This window comes from Dromaius novaehollandiae, chromosome 2 (genome assembly GCF_036370855.1).
Source record: "Dromaius novaehollandiae isolate bDroNov1 chromosome 2, bDroNov1.hap1, whole genome shotgun sequence".
Taxonomy (NCBI): domain Eukaryota; kingdom Metazoa; phylum Chordata; class Aves; order Casuariiformes; family Dromaiidae; genus Dromaius; species Dromaius novaehollandiae.
In genome coordinates this window covers 156,112,214-156,139,332 of record NC_088099.1, presented here as the reverse complement: position 1 = coordinate 156,139,332, position 27,119 = coordinate 156,112,214, and the positions used below count along the sequence as shown (strand labels likewise).

Here is a 27,119-nt window from a genome sequence, read left to right as displayed (position 1 = left end):
CCCCTCGCCCAGCAGCTGAGCTGCCGGGGGCCACCCTGCCTCTCGCCGCCCCTGCTGCGGGGGTCAGCCCGGGCTCCGCCGCGGGAGCGCCAAGAGCGAGGAGCAGGGCGGGCCGCGCTCCCGCGAGCGGGCAGGCGGAGGCCGCGCGCCCGTCGGGGCCCCCTCGCCCCCGGCCCGGCGGGCAGCAGCAGCGGGGCGCTCGGACGCGCGGCGGCGGCGGGAGGTGCCAGGTGCGCCCGGCCCGGCGCGGCCCGAGGGGGCGGCCGCTCCGCCCCGCCCCGCCCCGCCCCGCCCCGCCCGGCTCCGCCCCGCCGCCGCAGGCAGGAGGGAGGCGGGAGGCAGCGCGGCCGCCGCCGCCCCGCGGGTGAAGTCCGGTGCGCGCCGGGCCGCCGCGGTCGCCGTTTCCAGCATGCTCCAAAGATGGCGGTAGCGGCGGCGGCGGCGGGCGGCGGGCGGGCGCAGCGCAGCGGCTGGCTGGAAGTTTTGGTGCGGGAGCGCTGGCACAAAGTGCTGGCCAACTTGGGCGGCGAGGCGCTGGTGCTGAGCGGCGAGGAGCGCCCCGACGGCGCGGCGCACAACGGCCTGGGCGGCGATGGGGCGGCGGCGGCGAGCCGCGGGGCCGAGGGCGGCGGCGGCTCCGTGCGCACCGCCTTCACCGACCCCCCCGAGCAGGTGCCCGAGGCCGTCTCCAACAAGAAGCGGTGCGTGAAGGTGCTGAAGCAGGAGCTGGGCGGGCTGGGCATCAGCATCAAGGGGGGCAAGGAGAACAAGATGCCCATCCTCATCAGCAAGATCTTCAAGGGGCTGGCGGCCGACCAGACCCAGGCCCTCTACGTGGGCGACGCCATCCTGGCCGTCAACGGCACCGACCTGCGCGACGCCACCCACGACGAGGCGGTGCAGGCGCTCAAGCGGGCCGGCAAGGAGGTGCTGCTGGAAGGTAGGGGCAGCCCCGCCGCCCGCCGGGCCCGGGGCAGGCTTCGGGGTGGCGGCGCCGAGCGGGGGGTGCAGAGCTGCTTCTCGGCCGGGTGTCGTTCCCGCGGCGGGGGTTCATCCCCCCCTCCGCCCTCGAGCTGCGCGGGGGTCCCCGACGAGGCGGGTTCAGCGTTTCGCCCCTCGTTTAGGGCAGCTCCCCGCCGCCCGGGCAGCCGGGCTGTAGCTCAAGCCGGCGGGCGGTGCGCCCCGTCCGTGCGGGCCGGCGGGAGAGGGCGGCGGGGCGAGTTTGGGGAGGAGTCGCTGCAGGGGGCGATGGCGGAGCACACGCCGGTGCCCGCGAAGGGGCGCGGAGGGCGGTGTCCCCCAAGCAGGCGCGCTGGGCACGGGGCGGTCAGGAGCAGCCCGAGGCTCCCCAGGACACCGAGTTGAGGGCAGAGGCGTTCACGGGCTTTTAATCGCCGTCTTTTCGCAAGGAGCAGTTTAGTTGCTAGACTGGGAGGATGAACAGCTTCCCAAACGCCCTCGGCGTGTTTGATGGAGCGGTTCCCTCTTTGCCCAGAAGCAGGGTGCCGTGCCCTGCCCCGTGCCCGCCGCCGCCCCCCCCGCCCCCCGCCCCGGGCGCTGCTGCCTGCTCAGCCCCGCAGCCCCTTGGGTCCCGCGCGTTGGCGTCTCTGGGGCACGGAGGACCTTCTGCTCTTGCCCCGAGGGGCAGAGGGAAGCGTTGCTGCGGGTAGCCGAGACACGCTTGAGGGTTAGCTGTGAGCAACCAACTCCAGCCTGAAGTTAGGCAAAAAGCTCAAGAACAGGTTCTGTGTAGTAAAGTGAGGGCAGGAGAGGCAGTTTTGCCCGGGTCTGCAGTAGTGTCTGCTGAGAAACTGTTTGGTGTCGTCCACGTTACTGAGAAAACCGCAGAGGAGGTGCTGCCCCGGGGGACTTGACGTGCTGTGGGCCATTGCCTCCCCGCGCTCGGGGGTCCTGGGCAGCTCCTATAGCCCGGCTGCGTGTCTTCTGCAGCAAAGCCGCTTGTGGAGATACCTGCGAGGTCTTAATGGAAACTTCTCTCCAAGGTCTGAATTGGGCTTTTCCATGTGAATTCTCTCACTGGTTTCTTTGCACAACAAAAGGGCGTCCTAGGGTGCAGACCGGGCAGGAGCTGACCTTTGCCGTGATCCAGTCGGTAATGTACATACTGCTTGCAAAGCTCTCCTTCTGTGAAGTGCATGCAGTAAGAGCACCTGAACACACTGCTGCTGTACGAGTCTTTGAAAAGGCTCGGTTTTGTTCCCTGTAGGAGTGAAGATCAAGTGGTTTCGGCATGGGCTCTTAGCACCCTCCTCTCCGCTGCTTTTCCCCATGCAGCTGTTTGCTCGGATTTCTTTGCTCTGCGGAGGCGTGGGCTGATGTGCTTCAGCGGTTGTTTCTGCAATACAATAGTTGGAATTGTTGCTTTGTAAATCCAGAGCAATTTCAGTAGTCATCCTTCTGTAAAGTTAAAATATTCTGACACTGTAATCTGTATTTTTCCTGGCTTTCTCCTGCTATTGTAGTAGTGTAACCAAAATCAGGATTGTCCACGGTGTTGCCCCAGGAGCTGCTATTCCGTTCAGCAGGGAACCTCTCTGCATGAATGCCTTGTGTAAACAGGCCGTTTAAAACAATTCTCTGAGATTCAATTTCCCACTTTGAAGCTCTTTCTTCAGTAACGGTCTAAAATGATCTTTTTTATTACTAGAGGAAGGAAAATCTAAAAGTTTTTTTTCCTTTAAAGTATAGGAGGGAGAGCCTTGTGCCAGGCCTCGTGATTAGACTGATTTTCCTTTCCTTCCAGACAATAGGAATTTTGCTATTTCCTGACTTCTTAGAGAGTTATGCATTAAAAAGAGCCAGCTGTGTTGGGACAGGGGAAACCCCCTGAACAGTTCGTTTGTAGAAACTTTCTCCAATTAGCAGGGCAGCACCAGTAGGTATTTCCGATGTCAAAATGTGACATTTACATTTTCAGGGAGATTCTGAGACTTGCCTGTGACTTCCCGACCAGAAAAGATTAATTTGGTTTGATGCAACTGAAAAGGTGCTAAGCACTAGGGGTGTCCTTAAATGGGTGGGACAGGCAGACTGCAGACCCTGGTGTTACCCAACGTGTTGTGTGTTCCCGGGAAGGGTCTTAAGGTTGTGCAGGACAGAGGTTATCAGCACTGAAGATGTGGGCAGTGTGGCTCAACACACCCAGCATCACAGTGCAGGAGCCCTTCTGCTACATAGTGGCCTTCCTAAAATTGCTTGCTCAGTGAAACGAGGCATTTACAGACTCAGCACTAAAGGGTAGTCTCTCCTGCATTCCTGTTTGGGGAGGAAGGGAGCAGAAAATCTCTCGCCCTCCCTCTGTAGTGCATGTGGGAGACAGGGCTGACACTGGAGGCAAGTGCCGGGAAGGGGAAGGTCTGCAAAGACAGGAGGGGATGGCATGATGCTTGGTTTGCCCCTTTTGCTGTATTGATCGCCACCTCTGAGCTGGTAGAAAAGGAAGTTATTTGCCGAAGGGTTAGGGGTGGCGTAGCTGCAATGGCTGTGCGGTTATGGAGTGGCACAGCCGGAAAGCTTAATGTGAGAGGTCCTGCTCTAACGAGTCTAATAGCCACCCTGGGCTGCTCTGTCCTCTCATTTCCCATTCCTGGAGGACATTAGTCTGTCACAGCCCTCACTTGTATAATCCAGCTGTTAAGCTAAAGTCACATAAAAGAGTTCCTTCTCACTGATCTGTGCGGTTGGCCGAGGTGACAGGTGCCTTGCAAGCACGTAGGATTTGATAAATGGAAGGAAATTAAGGCAACAAGTGTGCGGCAGGCAAGGTGGCAGGTCGAGCTCCTCAGAGAAGTGGCTCTCGCAGCCTCTCTGGGTTTGTAGACTCTGGGAATTTTCCACGGAGGAGCAGCTCCCTGATAGCGAATTTGAGCCTACAGACGAGAGAAATTAAGGCAACAGTTGTGAGGCAGAGGGTTCAAGCGGAGAAGGAGGAGATGATGAGGAAGGATCTGAGCCATATTAAAAACTGTCATGAGGAAGAGAGGGATGGACCTCTCCCACCTTTGGGGTTTCATTTCCTGGTGCTCCACCACAGCTGGGACACGGGTGTGCGGAGAGCAAAGGAGCCGGTGAGCAGCGGCAGTGTTAACAGTGATGTCGGGATTGTCGGCCTCGGATGTGTTTTCAGGTTTTCGGTATGCTCTGTGGATTTAGCTTCTCACCAGCATCCAGAAGCGCAGAGGATTTCTCTCCATGAGAGACAAGGCAGCCTCTTTACACAGTGCATATTGATGGCAGGCTTGGAAGGCAGCTGAGATTATCATGACAGCTATGGCTTGTACATATAATTTCCCTAGGCTTCTGTTAGATTGGGTCCTCTTAAATAAGCACTTTGGAAGATCAGGCAGCCCCTCGTGTGCGGTTTGAAGCACACTGCATTCAGGCGGCCCTTGAGACACAAAAGATGTTTGTTTCTGTCTCATCCGGCTGAGAGCAGTCCCTTGGTGTGCTCTTGCATGCTCTGTTGGGCCCAGCAAGTTGTGCTTTACTGGTGTCCTCTGTGGAAACATGAAAAGTTGAAGTAGTCTCTGCTAATGTCAGAGAGGACCCCTCTGTCTGATGCTGTATTTAGATGTGGAAAAGAAAAAACATTAGTCTGTTTAGCTGGCTGTGGGAACTCTTTTTAGACTTGCTAACTTGTGACATGAGTGCGGGAAGCCTCTGGTCATGATGGTGGAGGTAAGCAGCAGGAGGAGGAGAGTCGTCTTAGTGGTGATAGAGTTTTTCGTTGCTTGTTCTGAGTGATTCTTGGTTAAGCTGACACGAGGGCGAGGTGGCAGGTAGAGCTCTGTAGAGAAGCGGCTCTCGCAGCCTCTCTGGGTTTGTAGACTCTGGGAATTTTCCACGGAGGAGCAGCCCCCTCCGTACCAAATTTGAGCCTACAGACGAGGCTGTAGTCATCTTCTGCAGGCCTCTGGGGAGTAAGCCACAGTCAGGAGGCTGCAGGCCACAAGTTGAACGTTACCCCTTTAAAGCAATGTCGGCATAAGCATGGTGCCTGCCGTACTGTAGTAGTATGTATAATTTTCCAAGCAGTATTTCTGTAAGGATTGCAAGGAGTCTCCCCTTCCTACCCTTTTAAAATTTTCCTTGGGTGACGCAAAGGAATTCCACCTGTGTGAATTATCAGCGTGTTGAAATAGTGCAAAATAGGCAGGGGCTACTTGTTGGCTGTATTTGTCTCTCTTATCTATGTTTTCATGTTTCTTTCAGTAACGCACTGGCAATGGGAAATTCCTGGGGGGGTTAACAAAATACGTTATTTATCCAAGAATGTGCGTCTCTTGCAAGTGTGAGGAGGCATGAGGCACGGGGCACGTGCATGCCTTCGTGACCTAACTGCTTGCTACTATCAGGGCTGTAAATCTCAGCGACTGCAGATTGTGTGCGTAGTTATTCCTTACACTTCCAGTAAATGTATGGAGAAAACACACTACTTTTTTTTCGTGCCAGCAAATACGCAGTTAGGGAAATGCTTTGTATTTAGGGGCTGTGTCATACTTTATAGATGGTGTACCTGCCCTTTGCGCACATCTGTTTGCAAGTGAAGTCGAAAGGTAAAGACTGTTTCGAAGAAGTCTGTGAGAATCTCAGTTCTGTTTCAGCTGTCTGAAGCTGATGGGGAAGCTTGGGTGGGAGCACTTGATGTATCATTCATTGATTAGATTAGATTACAGACTAATTTCACAGTCCAGACAGTCTGTATCACCTTTCACAGATAAGAATCAGTACATCCTCTTTGCAGTAAATCTGGTACAAGTCCTCTCTCTCAGTTACTGTAAAGAGTAAGCCAAAATATTCCTGGATTTTTTTGGATCAAGTGCAGGGTTTCTCTCTCACCCCCCACCTTGGATCTCGTTCTTCCTTCAGAGTTAGCACCAATTCCTTGATGGTGCTTCGAAGATTAAATATGTCTAGGGACCTAGGTATCAATTGCAAATATATTGTCTGCATACATGTTAAGTATAACCAGAATAAAATATCTTCTAAAATTCCAGCAGTAATTCCACTTGGAAAATTTAAACTGAAAATTTGGTGCAAGTGTTTAATGAATTTTTAAAACCATCGGAGAGAATGAAATTAAAAGGCTAAAGCCTTTGCTATAGTTAACAAAACAGTATTTGTATCTTAATTTTCCCATGGCAGGTATCTTTTCACTGCAGGCCAGTTCCACATCCCCAGGAATCTAGGTTTCACATGGGTGATCACAAACAGCAGTGGCCCGTTCCTGCCCTTGCTGCCTGCTGGAGTTGGATCGGAAATGCTCACTGTGCATCCATCCTCAGAGAGGTAACAGAGTCTCCATTCTTCAAACCACAGTTTGGATGTGGAACAGCCCAATCGAAGCTACTTTCATGTGAAACTTCGCACAGATTGCTCTTTAGCATGATGACAAGTGCTGATCACAATAGACAGATCATGTCAGATATAGATTTGGAAGGATTTTTTCACTTTCTTAATATCACTGTCTTGAAAACGCATGGTATGGGCTTTCTCCTAGTAGTAACCTATCTCTAAATTTGACCTTAAGTACAGAATTCATTTGTGTGCATTTAGAGTTCATAGATATTGGCAAATTTACCGTAACTATTTGTAATCTGTTCCAGTAGTCACTTACTTCTAGTGTTTAAGAACGTGTTATTTCCACTTCATTTTTCTAATATAGATTTCTGATCATAGGATTATTTTGTACTTTATTCTCCAAGATTAGGTTGCCATGGCTACTTGTTAGAATTGGTGCAGCTACTTCAGTAGAAAGGAAATTGGAAGAAGCAGTAGTTCAAGGGAGCAATAGCATACATAAATGAACAAAATATGATGGGAACAAAGCTGTCCCAGTAGTGCACAGGAGACACTGGCTTTTCAAACCTGTATTATTTCTTCAAGCGGCTCAGAAAAATAGTTGGTGAAGAAGTGATGGTAGCTGTGATTTACTAGAACATTGAAAAAGTCTTTTAGCTATGTGTTGGATTAGAAGCTGCTAAAGGGTTCGAGCGTAGCCTGCATCAAATTTTTGCTGGCCCTAATTTGGTGGGTTGAGGTGAGCAAGATTCATGTCTGGCATCCCTCCTCTCTCCGTGATCTTACTGCAGCAGCAGCGAGGTCACTATGGACCTCAGTGCCAGTTAGCTGGCGTGAAGTAGCTGGGCCAGTGGACATGAGCTTCATTGGTTCGGTTTTGTCGCCTCTCCAAACTGTTAACTACGCCGAGCAGAGAAAAATAGTGCTGTCTGTGCTGCTTCTATGCTGAGGGTCTTTGCCAGCACATTTATACTTAGAGTCATCATGGAAAGACACGTGAAGTGTTGTGTTGAATTGAAAAACAGCTAAGAATAAGACAGAATAGTGGGAATAAATAGTCTGTTTTAGCAGAGGCACAAGGATCGCTGTGGAGATGGGGAGCATCACGGGACTGGCAGCATTCAGTATATGCCTTGAGGTTCCTCACTGCAGTGAGTGAGTTGGAAAACGTTTGAGGTGATGCTTGGCTGATTTGGGCTGGAGAAGTCTGTGAGAAAACACAAGGTATGTAGAAGTGCAAACGTGCTGACTGCTACTTGTTGCTCATGCTATATGTTGGAAGGTGGGTTGTAAGCCTCCTTCATGGTCTTAAGTAGACAACTGCTAAGGGCTACTGTTTTGCAGCAGAACTAAGAAATCCCCTCTGTGTGGCTTGGTCTCCATGCTTTAACAGATGGCCAGTATATTCACTGCGTTCTGTGCCTTGCACTTTTGGAAGGAAGGGGGTTTGTTGAAACTACAGCATTCAACACTTTGCAGACTCTTCGAGCACTGAATAATGAAGTAGGACGTGAAAGTTATTTAGCTGACTCTATTTAAACGAGCAGTTGGGAAAGACAGGATAGAGTCAATCACCTTCTGCTCAGCTATCAAAACATACTTCTCTCCAGAACAGAAGTTATCAAACTTGCTTACAAAGACTGTCATCTTCTCTGTGAAAGTATTTTGTATATAGTCTGATAAAGGTGAAAATAGGAAGCATGGCTTTAACTCCCCTGTCTTCTCTGAGTGTCTGTGTGAGCGAGCGAGGACACGTATCCTTCAGGGAGGTGTTCTGCGCTGTGCAGTGATGCCGTGAGCCCGAGCTGCCCGTTCTCGCAGTAAGTATGCATCGACTGCAACCTGGCTATCAGATGGCTTCACTGCGAGGTATGGATTGCTGTTGGGTTAGACTCATTCCTTCATGTGAATTAAATCAAGGGTCATAATTCCTGAATAGCTCTTTGGCAGGCTTGAATTTCTGACTGCTGCCACTGTACACTTTTATTATGGTTTGGCTTTGGTTCTTTCTGTCTAGAATCTGAACTATTGAAGTGGTTATGGCTTTCGCTGTGTATATACTAAGGGCACAGTACAGCAGGTCACTGCCAAAGTAGCACATCTGTATTCTAGCAATTGAGTAAAATGGAGTTCTTAGTTGTAAGGAAATGAGCCAGAACAGTAGATGTGGAGAAACTGTCTCTGATTAGAAATGATTAACATACAGCACACTCCTTCTTCAAATATTATGCAGCTTTTTGCTGAGCTTTTGGAAGTCATGCTTGTTGGCATAGCATTAAAAGTCATCCAAAATAAGGCTTTGGTTAGGTTTATTTCTTCACTGTTCAGGGATGTTTCAGCTGAAATTTTTAGACATGAACGTAAGGAGTGAGTCTGTTCTGGTAAGCCCACAGGTGAGTAATTTGTGTGTGTGTGTGAACAGGTTCTGTTCAGTTTAATAGCATGAATTAGTATAAGTTCCTGTTACTGCATAAAGTATCTGAGAAATGGGCTCCTTTTTCCCAGCATCTGAAAGTTAGAGACATGTCTTAACATAAAAATAAATATAAAACACTTTTTTTTTTTTTTTTTAAGGGAATACAGTCGGGATATAAATTCTCTTCTGGCAAAGGAGGCACAGTGTGGCTGGCTTGCTCCAACAGATAATACGACCTCATGTGACTATTTATCAGCCTTATGTGCCCTTTCAGGGAAATATGGCCATTAGTTAAGCTTTACATTTCATTTGCCATAGGCGTATTCTGATGGCATAATAATAATTTTGGCTTTTAACATAATCAAATAGTTGTGAGAGACTATTGAAAGTTATGCCATGGAAATAACATGCATCAACTGTTGTCTAAAGACAATTATTTCAATAATAGCTATTTCCAAGATGATTTATTATGCTTACACTTGTGTTTTAACAATCATTGGCTCTGATTTTGCAAGGGGAGCAAGAGACAACTGTGCTTTTTTTGGTGTTTTGGGAAGGTGAAGGTGCTGGAGAGGTTTGATGTTACCAGCATGTGGCTTATGAGGCATCTTTTAAGCTAATAGTAATAATTGTAACTCAAATAGCAAGAGTTTATCTGTTAGATCCCAGAGTTCAGGATTAGTCATTGCAAAACAACCTGGAAGCAGGGACTGAGTCTTTCCTGGGGCTGGCAGGGAGGTAGTAGTAGAAGTGATTTCTCTCATAGTAGGCAGGTTCCTGTTGGTCTCACTCTTGCAGGGCGAGAGCCAGTGGGAGCCTTCCCTCCCTGACTTGAAGCCAAAGGAGGGATTGAATTGTTGGACTTCCACGAGTATTTTCCAGGAGTGAGATGAGCGGGATTTGCCTTCAGTACTTGCTGCTTAACTTCTTTGCATTTGTTTTACCAGCCCCCTCCCCTTGCCAATGTCTTTACAGCTTGTTGGGGATGCTCTGAATGGAAAAAAACCCCTTCCAAATTACTGTTGCTTTCCAAAGAACACATTATTGTTGGTAACTGTCTGCTGCTTCTGCCTCATTTGCACTGTCCTGTGCAGTGGCTGACTCAGCTGGTACATGACTTCCATCAGCAATGCACAGTTGGGATGGAGAGGTGTCTCCAGAGAACCGGAAGGGTTCTTGTAGGATTACCTATCGTATCAATATGTACCTGCTCACAGAGACACACACTTTAAAAGGCATTTATATTCATATTTCTGTAATGAACAGCCCAGTCAGCAGATGTTCCTCATTTTGGGCTGGACCTTCAAATGTCATTGCTCTGTTGAGGCAACGTGGTTGCACCGACTTTAGGCTGCTGGGACTTTACCTGGTCCGGAAGGGCTGATTCAATGCATATTGAGGGACAAGTCACTCACCGCTGTGAAGGCAGCGTGGTGGGCTTTCCTGGCTCAGCGTTGCACGGGGGGGGCTTTACATATTGTGCCATTGGAAAGCCTCTTCCAGGGTGAAGAGCAGGAGAACACAGCTGGTTTAGAGCTCTGTCGAGTACAGTCAAGAAGATATGCATTGGGCAAGAAAAAGGGAACCAGCTTAAAGCTGGAGTGAATTGGGAGGTAACCACAGGCTCTTGGTCTAGAGCTCCAGGTGTTACTACTGTGCTTTGCCTAAATTAAACCTGTCTAGCTCCAGCAGCAGAATTTAGATACTGCTCAGGTAAATGGCCTGTCAAAGCATTGACATAGCTCAAATTCCTCAAACAGCTGAGGAAGTCCTGAGCATGCTGTTGGGGAGAGATACAAGCAACATTTAAACCTGCGGATGAATCTTGAGGTGCTACAGATGCTACAGCTAATCCCCTTGAAGCCTCTCTTGCTTGGTTGGCTTTTGCTGTCCTCTTCTTTGCAGCTGTAGCAGTTGATTTGCTGTCTGATGCTGAGGCATTTATAGACACAGCCTCTTGCCTAGCTTTGGGGAGGAGATCTGTATTCCTGCCTTAAAAAAAGTAAAGGAAACTGCTAGCAACTTCTGTCTTCCTTATGTTGGTGGAACCCTGTAGAAGTGTCCAGCCACACAGGCGTTGAAAGAAAACAGCGTTTTAATTCCGGAAGAATGCAAGTGAAAGCAACTAGTTTTAAGACGTTCCCAGTCCATTCGATGAATGGCTGTCTGTATAAATAAACCATACCTGTATGATGTATGAGGGCAGGTCTTAATGAAAACATTGCAATGACGAACCAGTGGAATTTCCACTTAACACATTAAAATCAGCCTTGAAAGGCTCCATTAAGGAAAGACATATGAAGTTCCAGAAAATGGCTTGTAAAATATTCCTGAAACTAAAAATGGTCCTCTGTCAGTTTTATGTTTTCCTTTCACTGTGTTATATCTATTTTAATAAATGTGGGATAGACTATCAAAACAGCAGCACTTTGTCTGCAAAGCCTTGAAGAAATAAATACTGAGTCTAGGTACATATTTTAAATTTAACCCAATAAAAATAAACTTAAATCAGTTCTGAGGTGTGCCTGTGAAAGAACTGCTATGCGAGGACCATTCTGTGTTGATTTTATTTTATATATATAGAACTTTTTCTGCTGAACATACCTTAAGAAATGTTAGTATTAAATGTCTGGAGTTTTCATTCAGGTACTGCCAGAGCTTTCTGCCTGTGTGCATAAATAGTTTTCACACCTTAGAAGATTTTCAAGGTTTTCCCTTTTAAGAAAAGCTATTGATAGACAAATATCTTTTGGTTTTTGAGGAAGGAAAGGAAGGGTTGACTTGAAAATACACTGGTTTCTGTGGAATCTTTATGATGTTTTAATTTGAAATGACATTTCAAGTTTTAATAAGAAAGTGATTTGGTTTCAAAAGGTTGATTTGAAATTATATATTTTTTTTAATTTCTCACTAGATTTTTTGAAGTAGAAAGCACTAGATTTTTTGAAGTAGAAAGCAGAGAATTATCCAAGGTGTATTCTTCTCATGGAAAATCTTTGCAATCATGTCACGTTTAAGAAGAGGAAATTCTTTTGGCCAAAAAGTTTTGACCTGCTCAGTACAGTAGTTTTCTCCAGTCTTGTTAAAATGTGGTTCATTTGTATAAAAAATGTATTTATGCTGCTCTTTAGAAACTTTAGACATGCTGTTCTTCTTAATCACTTTGTTCTGTTCCTTTTGTATCAACGCATGCATTGTGTAAAGTGGAGAAGGATGTGTATTTGGTATGAGCCAAGACAGATACACTTCTAAGTGGAGAATTCACAAGTAATACATTACAGGAGTTCCTGTAAGGTGTTTGTGTTTGATCTTTTCAGTTACTCATAGAAGTATGCTTCTTTATTTCTGCGAAACTCACAGTAAAACCTTGAAGACGGAGGGAAAAGAGAAAGAAATCTTCTTAGCCCCTAAGGCTTGCCTAAAATAGCTCTTCTAGGTGCAACTTTAATAATATCTGCTTAGTGCAGCTGTAAATTAAATTAGGCTTTGCCTGCAGACATGCCATCTTTCTAACTTCTGCTCTGTTAGACTTGCATGTAGAGCTCTATATATGGGAATGAATCAAGAAGCCGTCATGGAACCATAAAGGATCACAGATCATTTCTAAGGGGCAATAAGAGATTTTCTGTGTGTTTTTTGTTTTTCTTTATCTTCTCTTTGCTCTTCTTCTGTTCACTGCCCAAAGGCAGCATGGCTATTTGTCTATCAGCAGTATTACGAGGTATCAATGGGTGCGCACATACAGCAAGCGCTATGAACCTTGCATGCAGGTAGCACTTCTTAAGTATCTCCAAAGCATCATATGGGTATTTGCTCATACCCAGGACAGAATTTGCTTGTTGTCAGTGCTGTGTAGATTAATTGTTCTAAAAAAATAGAAATAGATGGAGTCTTAATTATACCTGAGTTGAAGTGATCTCCAGGTTGATATGTTTGCCTGGGCAGCTGGAGTGCTTTACAGGAATCTGTGTCCACAAAGCTGGTTTTTCTTGGGGACCATGTTCTCCAGCTGGACCCCAAATCCGCATCCGGCTCTCTGCAGCTGAGCTAAGGCGGTGAGCTTGGATGGCGGGAAAGAGCTGCTACCTGCTAGGGGGTGCTGAGAAGGCGAGTGAATGTGGAGGTGATCATAGGTGAAAGAAAGCCACCTCCTGCTCAAGTTGACATGAATTTTCCCATTGATTTCAGTGGGATTTGGATATCAGCCTGGGCTTTTAACAGACAACGCTGATACAAATTGTTGATCAGGAAAAAAGATGCAGCTTTACCCTGTCTCTGGTACCTATTGCACTATTTCTCCAGTAAAATAATATGGACAGATCTTCCATCCTTCCTGGACATTGACTCACTTTGCCAGCTTCCTACATGGCTAAAAAGACCTACTTACAAATATTTAGTTGAGCATGTGTTAACATGCTGCTTTACTTTGCTTAGTAAACCTCACGCCATATTCCACCTCCCCAGAGTGCCTTCAGCCTGCCCTTTCTTCCTTCCCAGTCCCCAAAACTTAATGAACGAGAGCATTGTAAAAGAGTCATGGCAGCAGGTCAGTCTCTGAGTTCAGTCACTTGTACAGTTATCATTGATTAAACAGCCATTATTTCTTAATCTGCTGTTCAGTGCAAATCATAAAAGTTGAATAATTCATCTCAGCCACATCTGAGGCTGAGCTTTGGGTCCTTAAAAAGCAAAATGTTCTGATTTGGGTTCAGATCCTGGAAGCCAGGTGTGTTAATGATGGGAAAATCTCTGAAAAGTCAGTCTTAATTTAGATACATGTCCGAATGTTGCTTTTTCAAAGCCCCTTTGTTTGCAAAATCTAAGGTTTTTCTTGAATTCCAGGATGACAGGAGATACTGTATCAACACCTTTCCAAAGGTTGTTTCAGATTTTCTTTCCTTTTCTGAGCTAGGCTCTGAACTCTGGAACAGCAGAGGCGCTTTAAAAATAATGTCTAATTGGGAGCAGAAAACAGTCATTGTTTCTTGACACAACAAAAATGTGGTTTCATGTGAAGGTTGGTTTAAATCTGCACCCAGCAGAAATTTCGTCTGTTTCCTGTTGAGCAGGAGAAATCGTAAGTGCCCATCCTCCCCCTCTTTAGTATTTTCAATATGTGGATAGTTCTCCAGGAAAAAATCCAGGTTCCTGCTCAGCCCTGTCTTAATGGTGTTGCAATGTGTAATGCAAGACTGGGACAGTAACTGGAGATCTTCTGGATTTACAGAGTGCACCAACCCCAAAACCTCCATGTCTTTTCCCACCCCACAACATATACTCTTCTCTTCCCAGATCATTCTGGATAGTGCTCACCTCCTTTCTAGTTTCCAACATTAGGATGCAAGGCAGTATCAGAAGAAGTTTGCTGTTTATCAGACTGATTATGCAAGAAAATTTGCAGTTGTAGCTGAACAAGTAACTGCATAATCAAAGTGTTAGCCTGCTGCCTTTATCCTGGCTGGATGCTCTGTGGATCAGTGCAGTGACAGAGTCTGGCTGGGGATGAATGATGTGTCCAGGCAGGCTCCACCAGCTGCCCATGGCCTTTGGCTAAAAGCCAAACCTCATGTATTTCTTTATCTTTCAAGATGTGCAAAGCTGCAACCAAAGTTTAAAAGTGATTGAGAGGTGACAGAATTGGTATCTTGACAGACAGTTCAGAAACCACGACCCTGGTGTATTTCTAGTCTGCTGTGTTTGGAGATTTCTGGTCAGCTGAGGAGCCCTGAGTCTTCAGGCTTGGAATGCAATCCAATTACCTTGGTTTTTTTTTTTTTTTTCTTTTTCTTTTAAATATAGGCACCATTAGAAAATATAGGGAATGGAAACTAACCCCTAATTTGAAACCTGTAATCATAGCTTCGGAATAGTGCTTCAAAGAAGGCTCTTATAGTATTAGTGATGAGTACCCGGTTAAAGCACAATAGCTGATTTAGAAAAGTCAAGTGAGAGGCAGACCTGCGATGATAACTCCATGTTTTCTGAATGTTACCTTTTTTATAAAAGGTAGGAGAAAAAATGAGGGGTGTCTGATGCAAAAGGCACAGTGCTGCAGTCATACGGCCCCCAGGGCTCGGACTGTTCGGGGGAGTCACGTCTGACGCCCGGCCCAATGATGCAGCCCTCTGAATAGTCCCTCTGAATATTTGCGTGAGTCACAGCAGCAAAGCGAGGCCACAGGGCTCAAGAAGAGAGGCCCTTTCACAGGGGTGGACGTTTGGCGGTGTTCCCACGTGGCGCTGCTGAGCCGGCGAGGTGGCTGTGGGACCACGGGAGGGCTGGGGATGAGGGGCTCGGCGAGGCCGGCAGGCTCCTGAGCTCCTCCTGCCCATTGGCCTTGCACCTGCCTCTACCCAGCTGCTCTGGGCTCAGCCGCTCTTGCTCACAGGTACTCCTTGAGAGCACTTGCAAAGTAAAAGTAGGTCACGCTGTCTCTTCAAAGCCTTTAAATAAATAGTGTGTGAGAACACTGTATAAAAATATTTCACTTTCTGGGCTGAAAAGGGGTGGACAAGGAACAAGGGCAGTCAAAATATGGTATTCTCCATAGCATTTGTACTGTGGCTGAAGTTTATTTCTCTCTCTGTGCCCTGATCCTACAACTACCCACATTCAGATGACCTTTGTAGACATTAAGTATCTTAATAGATTTCATTGAAGCTAATTATGAATTACTCATTTGGGTAAGGCTCCACAAGACAAGGACCCGTGTGGTTGTTTCTCCTATACTGTGGGGAAATGAGTGCTGATTAAGCTATGTATAAAACTGCTTGCTATTGAACCTGTCACAGTTCAAAGTGAGAACAAAAAGTGTGAATGTTTCATTATCGTTCCTACCTCTCAACCAATGCCGCACCAAAACAAACACGCAAACGGTAGCAATTGCCAAAGAGAAAAGTACCATTTTGCAGAAGACAGTTTTTTCCACTGGAAATAATGTGGGCATGGCTAACTTCTTTTTAAAGAATGGTAATGTTGGATATACAAATTAAACTCTAATTTATGCATTTGAGATTTCCACGAGTACTTGATGTAAGTATTCTTAAAGTGCAACATTTAAAAGTAATTATGTTTGATCTTAACAATCTTTGGGGGCATGTGACATTAGCTGCATTTTTACCCTTCCCCCTTAAACTCTAAGAAACTCTTAAAATCAGTGATCAGAGCCTTGAGAAGGATGGTGTCCAACTCTGAGACAGTTTGGGCTGTGTGTCCTGAGCACAAATGTCGCTCTTCTTCCAGAGGGAGTGAGCAAAATGGGGTCTGACCCAGAGCAACAGCCTGTTTGTGACTTGTCTGTCATCGAGCGAGATACAAGTGCCTCTTCTGTGTCCATGTTAAAATGCTGCTGAGTGAGCTGTCTACCAGACAGTTAAACAGTTCAAATCTTTATTAGCCAAAGTTTAACATAGGCCATAAAATATTTCAGCTGTGTCACAAGGTTGCACAAGGAACTTCCCTTGCAATGATTTTCTTCTCCGTGTAGAGGCTCAGAATTGCTCCTTTGAAATGGAGCTCTTGCATTTCTGTCCAGGTTGTTTGGGAGCACTGAGTTAGACAGAGGCACTGTGTTACTTTGCAAAGCTGCTATTGTTTCTTTTTTTCGGAAATTTAGTTTTCAAGTATTTGATAGCCATACCTCTTATAGGAGCAAGTTAGCAATGGCAAAAAATGATAATACTGTCTGTATTATTTGTCACTTCAAGTGGAGATGCTAGTTGTGCCCTCATGAAAATTAGTACTAGACCTGGAATTGATTTGAAGAGTCCAATTCTGCCCTTTCTGTTTGTATGATGCTTTACAATATTCAAGTGCTTGGTGTTTTTGCTAGTGCTAAATAAACTCTGTTCAACTTAAGCTGCTTCCCAACAGCCCAAGAACTGTCCACAGTTTGTGCTTAGCATAGTTTAGTTTGCAGTACCTCTTGCCTTCAACAACCAAGAATTGAGTTATCTGCCTGTTTTGTGATTTTGGCAGTATTGTTGGTATGGCTCATGCTTTGGTCACGTCTGAATTCTGCTGTATCTCAATTACCCATGACACAAGGAGGAGGAGGAAGACACTGAAAAATTGTTGCTGTTAAGAGCATTGTTCAATGTCTTTGCAGCAGGTAGGATTGCTGGACTCCTTCCTGGCGCTGTATGTCCTCACAGCTCAGCTCGGCATATTGTAAGGTGGTGAGGTTAATTGAGCTTAAATTATCTGTAGCAGAGCGTGGAGCGTTTCCATTACCAGGGCCAAGGTTTTTCACACCCTGCCCACTATGTGGGTAGTGTTGTCTGATTTTAGTGTTTTCTGAGTGTGCTACAGCCCCTTTCACCCCAATTAATGAAAAGAAGCCTGGCTTGTGGTGTGGACAGTTGTGAAGCTAGAGCCTACGCTAAATGTGCCTGCCACCTCCAAATGTTCTGTGTCCTTTTATTTGCAGCAACAGTGATGGTAATCATATATGAGAGGTAGGGCCAGTGATTGGCTGCCAGGAGAGACAGAATTATTAATGTCTAGGAACACCGATTAGAAATTGAAAGCTTAAGAAACTTTGTGCAGGATCCAAAGTCTATTCTTTTCATTTTCCTCTTATTCACTTTGTGGAGATTGATCCGTTTCTACTTGGATGTAGTTGTGCTGTGAGCTGGACTTGAGCAGAGAAAACCAAGGGAGACTCAAATCTTTCAGGCATGGTTAGCTTTACAGTACTTCTTGGCCAAGTTTTTGGATTTACACGTTGCAGAAGCAATAGCAGAGAGGAAGTACACTCATGGTACCTTGACATTCAGAGTCGTGGGAATGCTCTTCCCTTCGGAGCTCAGGAATGCAGCACATTCACCGTGTGAAATGGGATTGTCACTGCGATGCTATCATGACCCATGGTCATATATAATGTCACATGGGACAGGAAGGAAAATGACCTGCTGATAACTTCCTCATACCAGAACTGCCAGAGAAATGTGTCTCTTTGGTAGTTTCAGATCTTGCTGGAAACTGCAGGGGTTCCCACTTGTGGAACCTGCAGCCAGACTGCAGCCCAGATTTCTAGGTAGCCTTAAATTTGCCATCAAGCCCTATGCTAATTATAATTGGGGCTTAATTTTTTTTAAGCAGCTATGGAGGGGACGTCATTATTTTAGCACTCAGTGCAGAAAAGAGCCATTTCTATACTTTTGAAGTTCTTGAGTAATTGTGAGATACGCTAACAGGGAATGTGTCTTAACGAAGATGCAAAGTTAGACGCCATGTGAAATGAAATTTTAATCTAGGCTTCCATCAAGTTCTAAAAATGCATTTAACTTTGTTTTGAGGGATGAAGTGTTGAGTACAGTCCTTGTTCTTAAAGGAGCATCATCTAACTGGTTTGGACTTCTGGTTGAAAGGAGAAGTCATTCCCCCCTTTTCCTAGTTCCATTATACAAGATGAAGTTGCTTGTATTTTTGAATGCTTCCTTTTGCTTGCTTTATACTGCTTTTTTGCTGCACGTGCAGTGACCCCTGCCACCCTCAAAATCTTAGTTTCTATTTCTGAGAGTTAGAATGCAATAGGCTGAGAAAGATACTTGTGATTTTACTTTTGTTTCCCCTTTCCCAAGCATTTTCAGACCTTAAGAGAGGATCCCTCTTGTGTTAGGCATTTAGGCTAGGCTAAGAATCCCTGCTTTCATTATGGTCAACAGAGAGAAAAACGAGCTAAATAGTCCTCTAGAGAGATGCCACTGTCTCCCTCCTTGCTGATAATAGGGAGACTAGGTCTGTTTCCCCAGTGAAAGCTGACTTTTAGGTGATTAAATTTACCAGAGGTAGATCCCACACTTGCAATGTTTTTCAAGCTTTTCCTTTGCTGCCCGAGGGCAGTTCTTTATTTCACACTTCTTACTCAGTTCTCTGGTTCTCCAGACCTGGGATTTTGAGGGAAACATAGAATTTGTTCAGAGCAGGATACAGTGCCAAGAGCAGGAAGTGCTACATATCTTAGCTGGAATTAAAGCACATAGGCTGTTTGAGAATATTAGTGTGTAACTGCATTATATGCTGGCCATGTCAGCAAAACTTGCCTAAGAAGGTCGATGCCTTCGTCCCTCAGCCCACCCGTGTGCTGCAGTGTACCTCTCCATGGTTCTGCTGATTTAACCATGTGCGGTACCATGCCAGCAGCAGATTTTTTTTTTTTTAATGACCTGGACTAAAGTAACGCTCCAAAAAAGAGGTTGTTCCTAACGTATGCTTTTTACCGTGACTGAGTTTGCAGAGCAGGCACGAAAACGGTTCTGCTGGCAAAATGTGGATTAAAGCACAAGGCAGCAAAGTGCTGAGGGGCTGGATGAGGAATCGGGGAGATGGCTTTGTCGCTGAAGCCAGCATATTGTGAAACCGCAGCCTGAGTTCAGCGGGACTTTCCTGCCCTCCTTCCGTCTCGATGCCACATTCCTGCCTCCCCGCCCCAGGCTGTGGCAATAGCTCTCTTGGGGCTACACCACGAATTGGGGATCTGATGCGTTTCTTTGCAGGTACGTCAGGCCCCCAGGCTGGCTGCCTGCAAGGTCAGGGAAGCTTGAGTCATGTAAGGCCTGTTTTTGGGGACAGCTTGCCTTTAAGATTGGTATAAAGCCCTTGTGAAACTCTAGCCATCATGCCGGGGCTTGTCTTGTTGTCAGCATGCAGTGGATGAAATCTGGCCCCAAAGAAATCAACTTCAAACACTCAGGGATGGAGCAGGGCCAGGATTTCTTGCAGTATTGTAAATCGTGCTATTGAAAAAAACCCTTTTCTGAGAAGTGCTAGACTTTTACATGAGTGTCTTGAATTTCCAGTGTTAATTCTGTCACTTACAAGTTAAAAAGTGTTTCTTGCCTACTTTGTATTCTGTCTCAGTACTTGTGTGTCCCAGCTTTTACGTAACCATGCGTTGCTGCATAAAGGATTGATACAAATCTTTCATACAGGCTGTCTCCTGGATTGTGTGTGGGAGTGGGGAATTTTTCAGAGGCTGTAAGTACCTGTCCTGAACAAAGGTTGGATAGATTTGATAACAGGAAGGATGATCTTGTAGCTGAAGTGCAGGAGAAAGAGTCAGAAAATTAGACATCCCTCACTACCTCCAACTGGTAAGAAGAAGGACAGCACAGGCCTGTGGTGCCCAGGAGCAAAGCACAGACCGAACTAAGACTCCAGACTTGTGTATGCTTAAATGGTGATTTGGATTAAGACAGAAAGGGAATCTGAAGTGGGGCAGCTTTACTCGCATACATCTTATTTGGAGAATAAATACATCTTATTCCTGAATGAGTTCTTGTGTAGATAATCTCGTAGTTCATGCTCTCACTAGCCATGCAGAGACATGTCATAAAACCTTCAAGTTCTTGCGCATGCTAAATTTGGTCCACACTGTGCAGCTGATCAGACATTAAGTGTGAGACTCCTAGTGATTTTTCTAGTGCTTTCATTGATGCCAGATCTAGATGACTTGTTTTGTGCTAAACCTGACCACTCCATATTTGCTCTGCCATGAGGCCATTTAATTCCATTGACTTTCCCACCCATTTTGCAGAGCTATAGCTTTTTGCCTAGCTTTCTGAGCTCTGCAACCTTTCCAAATTCTCAAAATTTTTTAATGTAAGTTTTTTAAAAAATATACTACTCCTCTCTTTTTTCAATCCCTGTCCTTTTAGTAACTGATTTTTTTTCTAACCTATTGCTTCTCACTTCTGTTGTTTATGCCTCCTTCCTTCAGTTTCTTGGCTACTCCATCCTAAATTGGTTGGTTCTTTTCACTTCTGCCAATACTTTGTTCTGTTGCATGCTCTTTCAACATCCTAGTTAATTTTGCAATGCTGCTCAGACTAGCAGGCATTTGAATGCTTGAAAACTCTCTTTCTTGGAAAAAATACTCTTTTTAAAACAAAAAATTCAGAAACCATCCCCAGAGTTGTAAGGATCTATCTTCATTAGCTAAATTACAAGATTGCAAAGTACTTCAAAGATACAAGAAAAAGCAGACAGAGAAGCAGTGCGCTGAAAGCTCTGGAATGAACTTGGGAGCTTGACTCCCTCCTGCAGTTGTGCAAAGGGGTAGTGAACCTTAGGTTAGCATTGACTGCCTCATGCCCACAGGATGACTTGGTGTTTTCCCATTAAGAACTTGAGTCCTGACTACTTAGTGCATGAGGCTGCTTTCCAGGTCCTTGCCCTAGCTCTTCCAGGACATTCAATGTTGCAGTGCGGAAACTCAATTTTGCGTGACCTCAAGACTTTAATGTATTGATCTGGGGTGAGCTAATGCACATCAGGAGCAGGGGGTTGTAATCCCGTTACAATTAAACTTTTTTAGATTGTTGCTGCTGTGGTGCTGACCTCCTTCCATCCCTAGCTGTGCATTTCCATCTCTCCTTTGCCTAGCTCAGGCATTTATCTGAGTTTCTAGTGGGCTGGTTCAGGGAATTAAACCAGCAAAAAATTGAGTTTGAGATACTCTAAACTGGGGCTACTGCACTGCTGTCTGCACCTGGCCATACAGTCCTCAACTGCCCCTTACATGAGTACTGGTGCTTTTGCAGTGAGGCAGTGAGTTGGTTTGTCCAGCTGAAAATGAGGAGTGTGTTTTCATGTGTTTTACCAACAGGATGAAAAAGGTTCCCTACCTGAGCTGCTCTTCTCGTCCCCTTGCCCACTACTGCCCCCCTTGCTCTGCTGCAGCAGTTTGTGGCACTGTCCTTTTGCAAGTTATTGAATGGGATGTAAGTGGACTACTAAAACTTGGACGAGTTCATATGATCCCCTTTATAATTTCTTCCCCAATGTAGTGTCATCAGCGCAACTGAGGAGGCGGCAAACGGTGATTCATGAGTAGGACTGAGAGGCTGCATGGGGAACTTCGTTAGCTGCTTATATTGCTAGAGAAATGACAACATCGTGCTAACTGGTTTCGGCCTGTAGTTTGAAAGCGTAGTTTGTAATAAGTCATTGCCTTCATTGGGGTAAGATCATTCTCTGCTTACTAATACATTGTTCCAGTCTGGGTTTTTTTCTCTTCTTTCCCCTTGATTGATATATTTGAGCATAATGTCAGTTTACTTATTACTTTTAAATCTTGGGGAAATATGAGAAAAAGAAAATAATAACTGTCAGAAACAGTTACTAACTTAGTTTTTGATTATTTAAATTAACAGAAGTGACTAAAAAGCACTAGAATAGGGAGGTTGTGGAAACTCCTCACTGTCATTTTTATGAGAATAGCCTTGATGGCACCTCTCCAAAATGATGGATGTATGATAAATCATGGCGCAGACAGATGGGCTGTGACACCTCATACGTCCCCTTCTATGCTACTTTATTACAGTTTATGAGAAATATGCACAAAAGCTTCTTTATTTTGGTAATGCTCTAGCATCGATAAAGTAACTGAGTAGACATTCAAGAGCTTGAGAGGCTGCGTCCTGGCAGGACGGGGAGTGGGGAGAGCACTGACCTGCATGAGCCCTTTGCAGAAACAGGCCTCGGCAAGGAACTTGGCCTTTCTCTGAGGTTTTCTATTAAAACACCGCCAATGATGAAAGAAGCAAGCATGTAGATCGCCACGGCTACATGAGTTTCTGGGCATTGGGTTACCTTTTAAAATGCCCTAAACAGTGTTAGGCTGCGTGCCCATGAAAGAGTAGACAGTGAGGATAGTCAGAAAACCTATTGGAGAGCTTTGCATGTAGAGCAGATGAATGGTGGCACTGTGTCACCGTTTATCTTAACACGCGATAAAGTAAAATTACCTTCTTTCTCTCTTCTCCCTCCATGCCTTCTCATCCTGCCCCTAGCCATGGGCTGCAGTATTACAAAGTGGCCAGTGCGAGCTACAAATATCCCTTTTGTTCAGAGATGCTGCGAGATAGATGCCACCGGGATGGAAAGAGTGGCACCAGCAGAGCACCCGGCTGTGCGGTTGTACCTGATGCCCCTATGACAACGTGGGGAGGGTTGGGATTTTTTTTTCTTTTTGTTTTCTTTTGTAGTAAGCATCAAATCTGTCATGCTTCTCCTATACATGTATTTCTGTAGTTCTTGCTTTTCCATGCTCTTTCTACTGGCCCTGCAGCCTAGTTTCTCCAGAGCTACCAAACAGCCATTTGTGCTCACTCAAACTTCACAGGGGAGGAACCGAGAGCATCTCGTCACTGAGGAGTCCTCCCGTTTCCTTTGGATGTGGGATTTTCTGGGAGGGATGGTTGGGACTACCCTTTCTCTTGTCTTTTAAAGCACACTGCAGAGTATTGGGTCTCTGTTTCTTGCTGAATAAAGAAACATCTTCCTTTATTTTTATTATCTAAAGGAAAAACTTCCCACGCCAACCAAGATCTTGGAATATTACTGGCATTGTCATGAGATGAAAGACAAGGCAGGTAGCTACTGAATAACTGGCACTTCTCTTTGGACAGCACTTTTTACCACCTTAATTCTCTGGCAGGCAGACTGAACAGTGGCAAGGTGGAAAAATGCAGCATTTCATGTTCCCTGTGTGGGCTTTTGTGTTTATAATCAGACTTATAGGCCTGATCCATAATATTTTAACATCCAAATTTACAGACATCTTTTTATTTCCATTTTTACTTTTTGCTTTCTTTAGGGTTTGCTTTAAGTGCTGGTCTCGGTGCATGGGGAACACTTTTTGATACAGATCTGTTTCTTACCTTCACGGAAATGACACCCTCCCCGAGAAATGAGTCTGGCAGACTAGAATCTATGCACTTCCGTGGAGCAGGAGCAACTCCTTTGCAAAGCCTTTCTTGGCTTGTGAACTTCATGCCTAAGCTACGTAACTCCTTACCAGGTTTCAATGGTGGGGCCAAACACAGGTCTCAGCTACACGTTTCTGAACTCCTTGGAAAGTATAAAGCTGTCAGAAGTTCGAAAGTTTCGAGCCTGTCAGTTTGCACAAGAGGGAGGAGATAGGAGAATTTGGCACATTTCTTGCAACAATGAAGGCAGCAAGAGATGCAAAATGTGTGTGTGAAATGTGAAATATTTTTTAAATTTATTTTGAAATTAAACTAGGTGAATCTGCAAATGAATTAAGACATTATTCTGTCCTAAGTGATTTTGGCAAAAATGTAAACCCTCTTTAAGCCAATAATATTCCTGAAGGAACAGCAAAGGCCTCAGAAAGTATGATTTCTTAAGCCATAGCAATTTGGAAACTTTATCTTTCAATTTTGTAGTGAGCAATCTTAGCAGATATACTAATAAAGGTGTCCAATATTGGATGAAACCTTCACTGATATTAAAGTTTACTACTGCTGATAAATCTAGAAATCTCCTCCCTAAATGAAAGTGCAGTTGGAGATGTGGTAAACATGCTCTTTATGCAGAGAAATATCTCTGAGAATGTAAAAAACCTTTCCAAAAACAATAGCAGTTAGAGATGACGAGTCATCTGCCATCTAATCCAGGGGCCCTGCCAAAACACATTGGTGAAGCTAGTGGCCTTTACTTGTAGTCAGGATTTCTGATGATTTGTGTTTGAAAATACCGTTTCTTAATTTCCATGACAGAAGAATGCCGAGTTTCACAAGTGTTTCCAATTCACACATAAAAATAGATGAATGGAAATTGTTTCCATCTACTAAAGCTTCAAAGGAAGTAGTTACATTTTGTTAATTAATTTTGCTGTTTAAATATCTGCAATCCATCCTGTCTTGGCTTACAGATTTAGTAAAGAACCCATTAAGGATATGGATAGCCTGGGGGGAGCATATCTGCCCTCTAAAACCTTTTGGCTGATCGGTATTATGAATGTATGTGAAATGTCAGCTTTGTTCAATTGTAGGAATAAAGAATGGTTTTCTAATGTGTGTTCTCTTAATCTAGTACTTGATCAGAGGTTTTGGCTTCACAAAAGCAGTAGAGAGGGTGAACAGGAAACACCGAAGGAAAAAAAAAAAAAAGAAGCCAGAGCATGTTCTGTGCAAAATGCATGAATTTGATGCCTGGAGAGTTTGGTGGAAGGGGTGTGCAATCAGACTAGCATACCATTTTGTTCAGTCGGTCTGCCTGCATTTGTGAAATACTCTGTGAAGTGAGCCTTCATCCATATGCAAAAGGAGCCCACTGATTCTCTGTTTTTCTTTTCTCTGTACTTTCATGTCTTCTGGGTCACCATTGTTCTGTTTTTTTTTCTGGTTCCCTCTCCTACGTGACTCCTAGCATAGCTTCCTCATCACAGCAAACCCACATAATCTCTCGAACACTCAGACGTGATTAATGAATCAAGAAGCCTCTGAAATTTGGGCAAGTTGCTTGCGCAAATGCAATGGATCTGTTTACTAAGGAGCTTGCTCAGAAGTTGAACTGCTCAAAATGCCTACTATTTTGGCCTTACACTTTGATTCATGAGTTTTCATGCCATTTCTGTTCTACGTTTGCCTTACACTAAATATGTAGTCATCTGTGACTGTAGAAACCTATAAAAAGTGCAGTTTAAGTGCAATCTGTCCTTGTTTCAGTATTGGGTCGGTTACAGCCTAGCTAAGAAAGCTGTCCTCATATTTTGAGCAGTATTATTTTCTACTCTTCGTTTTCTTTTTTCTCGTATCTCAGTTGCTCACAAAATTGGGAGAACACCTCCCTCGAAGCAGTATATTACAAGCACAGTATTAATTGAAAGCCAAAGTTATGCACAGAGCTGTTCGTGTGTTTCTTTGCAGAGTATAGCATCTTTGAAGCTAAGCAACAGAAATTTGACCCCTTTCAAAATCAGCAAGTAACTTACAAAGATGTTAAATTTAATGGCAGTAAAGCAGATTGGGGTTCTTTGGTGGAAAATATTGGAGAAAAATGAAATTTGTAGAAGCTGCTGTAGCTAAGCCTTGAATCCACTGGATTTTTAGTAGTGAAATGACTCGCTCTTAAATTGCAAGGGAACAAATAGTATGTTTCAGTTGAGTGGGGACTTTAAATATGAAAAGAACTTAGATTCTTCATTTACTCTAAGAATGATATTATGTTGCATTTTTAGCAGATGACCAAATAGGAAAATTACTTTGAATGCACTAGGACTGTAGGGCATTTAAAAACAAAAAAGAATATGTGTTTTCTTGAATCTTAATCTGATATTGAAACCTTTTTTTTTTTTTTTTTTTTTTTTTTTTTTGAAATCTAATGTGTTGTTAGGAACAGGATACCCTAATTCCTTGATAGGTTTAGTCCTTCAAACTTCTAATCAAAAGTCCATGATGTTCTTTATTTGTGCCTCAGTTAAATTCAAATAACTTTTGAATAGTTGTGCTTTTGCAAAATTCCTGTATTTACTCAAGAAAAGGCTCTTTTGGGGAAGTAGCCTCTCTTTATGTAGTCTAACGATTATGATATTTCAATCATCTTTATGGTGGTTAAGAGACTACTAGTTGCAAGACTGATTTGGTCAGTTCTTTTTCAGAACTTACTTAAAGTAACAAGTGCGTACTTAGAGTTTCGGGTGGACTTAAAGCAGAATTTTCTTCCTCTAGGTAGTTTTTGATGCTGCTGGGAGATGCAAAGTATTTTCTTGACCTAGCCCTGCAGGCAGACCAGAGATGTATTTTGTCTTGGTCTTGTTATTGCAAAGGTATGAGATTACCTCTGAGGAAGGGAAGAACTGGAGAGAAAATTAGTCTTGGGGCTTACTGAGCTAGTCTATCTGCAGCTGAGTCATTTATATCTGTCAGTACAGTGTTGCCTCAGGGATTTTTGCACTTGTTAAAAATAAAGACAAACCTCAGGGGGGAGCGAGAGTCTGGATAGCATTGCTTTGGGGTATGGGAACAGCGTGGGCATTTGGCCTCCTTGCAACATCCTGTTTCCCCAAGTTATTAAAGCAAGTCTGCTCTCTTTTTCCAGCCTTCACTTCCTGAGTTGCTCCACTCACCATGCCCTTCATTCGTTAACTCTTTTTCTTCCTGTTGTGGCTAGGAAAAAGAAGGACTTGACTGCATGGAGCTGGAAGGAGGAGGTCGGGCTTCAGGACAGACCTTGCCTCGTGTGACTCTAGAAAACATTAGCTGGGTCAAGCCACTAGCAAAGCATAGGTCCTCCCAGGAAGAGAACCCTCCTCCTACAGCTTAGCCTGCTGTCTGCATCATGTGTTTCTAGTGACAACAGCAGTTTGCATGAGTCCTTAGAGGAAGGCATGGAGGGCTTGACCCACAGCCTGGGTGGTGGAGTAGGGATGGGGCCACGAGCACAGCTCCGCTCAGCTGGGCGCTCTCTGAAAGACTTGTTTTGGTGACATGTAGTAAAGCCTCTTCTTTCTAAAGCTGTAGGGAAATTGTCCTTCTCCTAAAGGTTCCCATGGCCTGGCACCCAAAGGATGGGTAGCTTTCAGTGGTTTGTGTAAGTGATATATCTAAACAAAGTTACAGATATGTCCCTG

At 44.9% G+C, this 27,119-nt stretch overlaps 1 protein-coding gene across 1 annotated transcript in view; it reads left to right on the top strand.

The window, feature by feature from the left end:
- The first annotated feature begins 322 nt into the window (after positions 1-322).
- Positions 323-27,119, top strand: part of SNTB1 (syntrophin beta 1) — a 120,341-nt gene continuing 93,544 nt past the window's right edge. Inside the window, exon 1 of the mRNA XM_026110109.2 lies at positions 323-940. Coding sequence (XP_025965894.2) covers positions 421-940 — 520 coding nt within the window. The 5' untranslated portion in view covers positions 323-420. The remainder of the gene's footprint in view (positions 941-27,119) is intronic.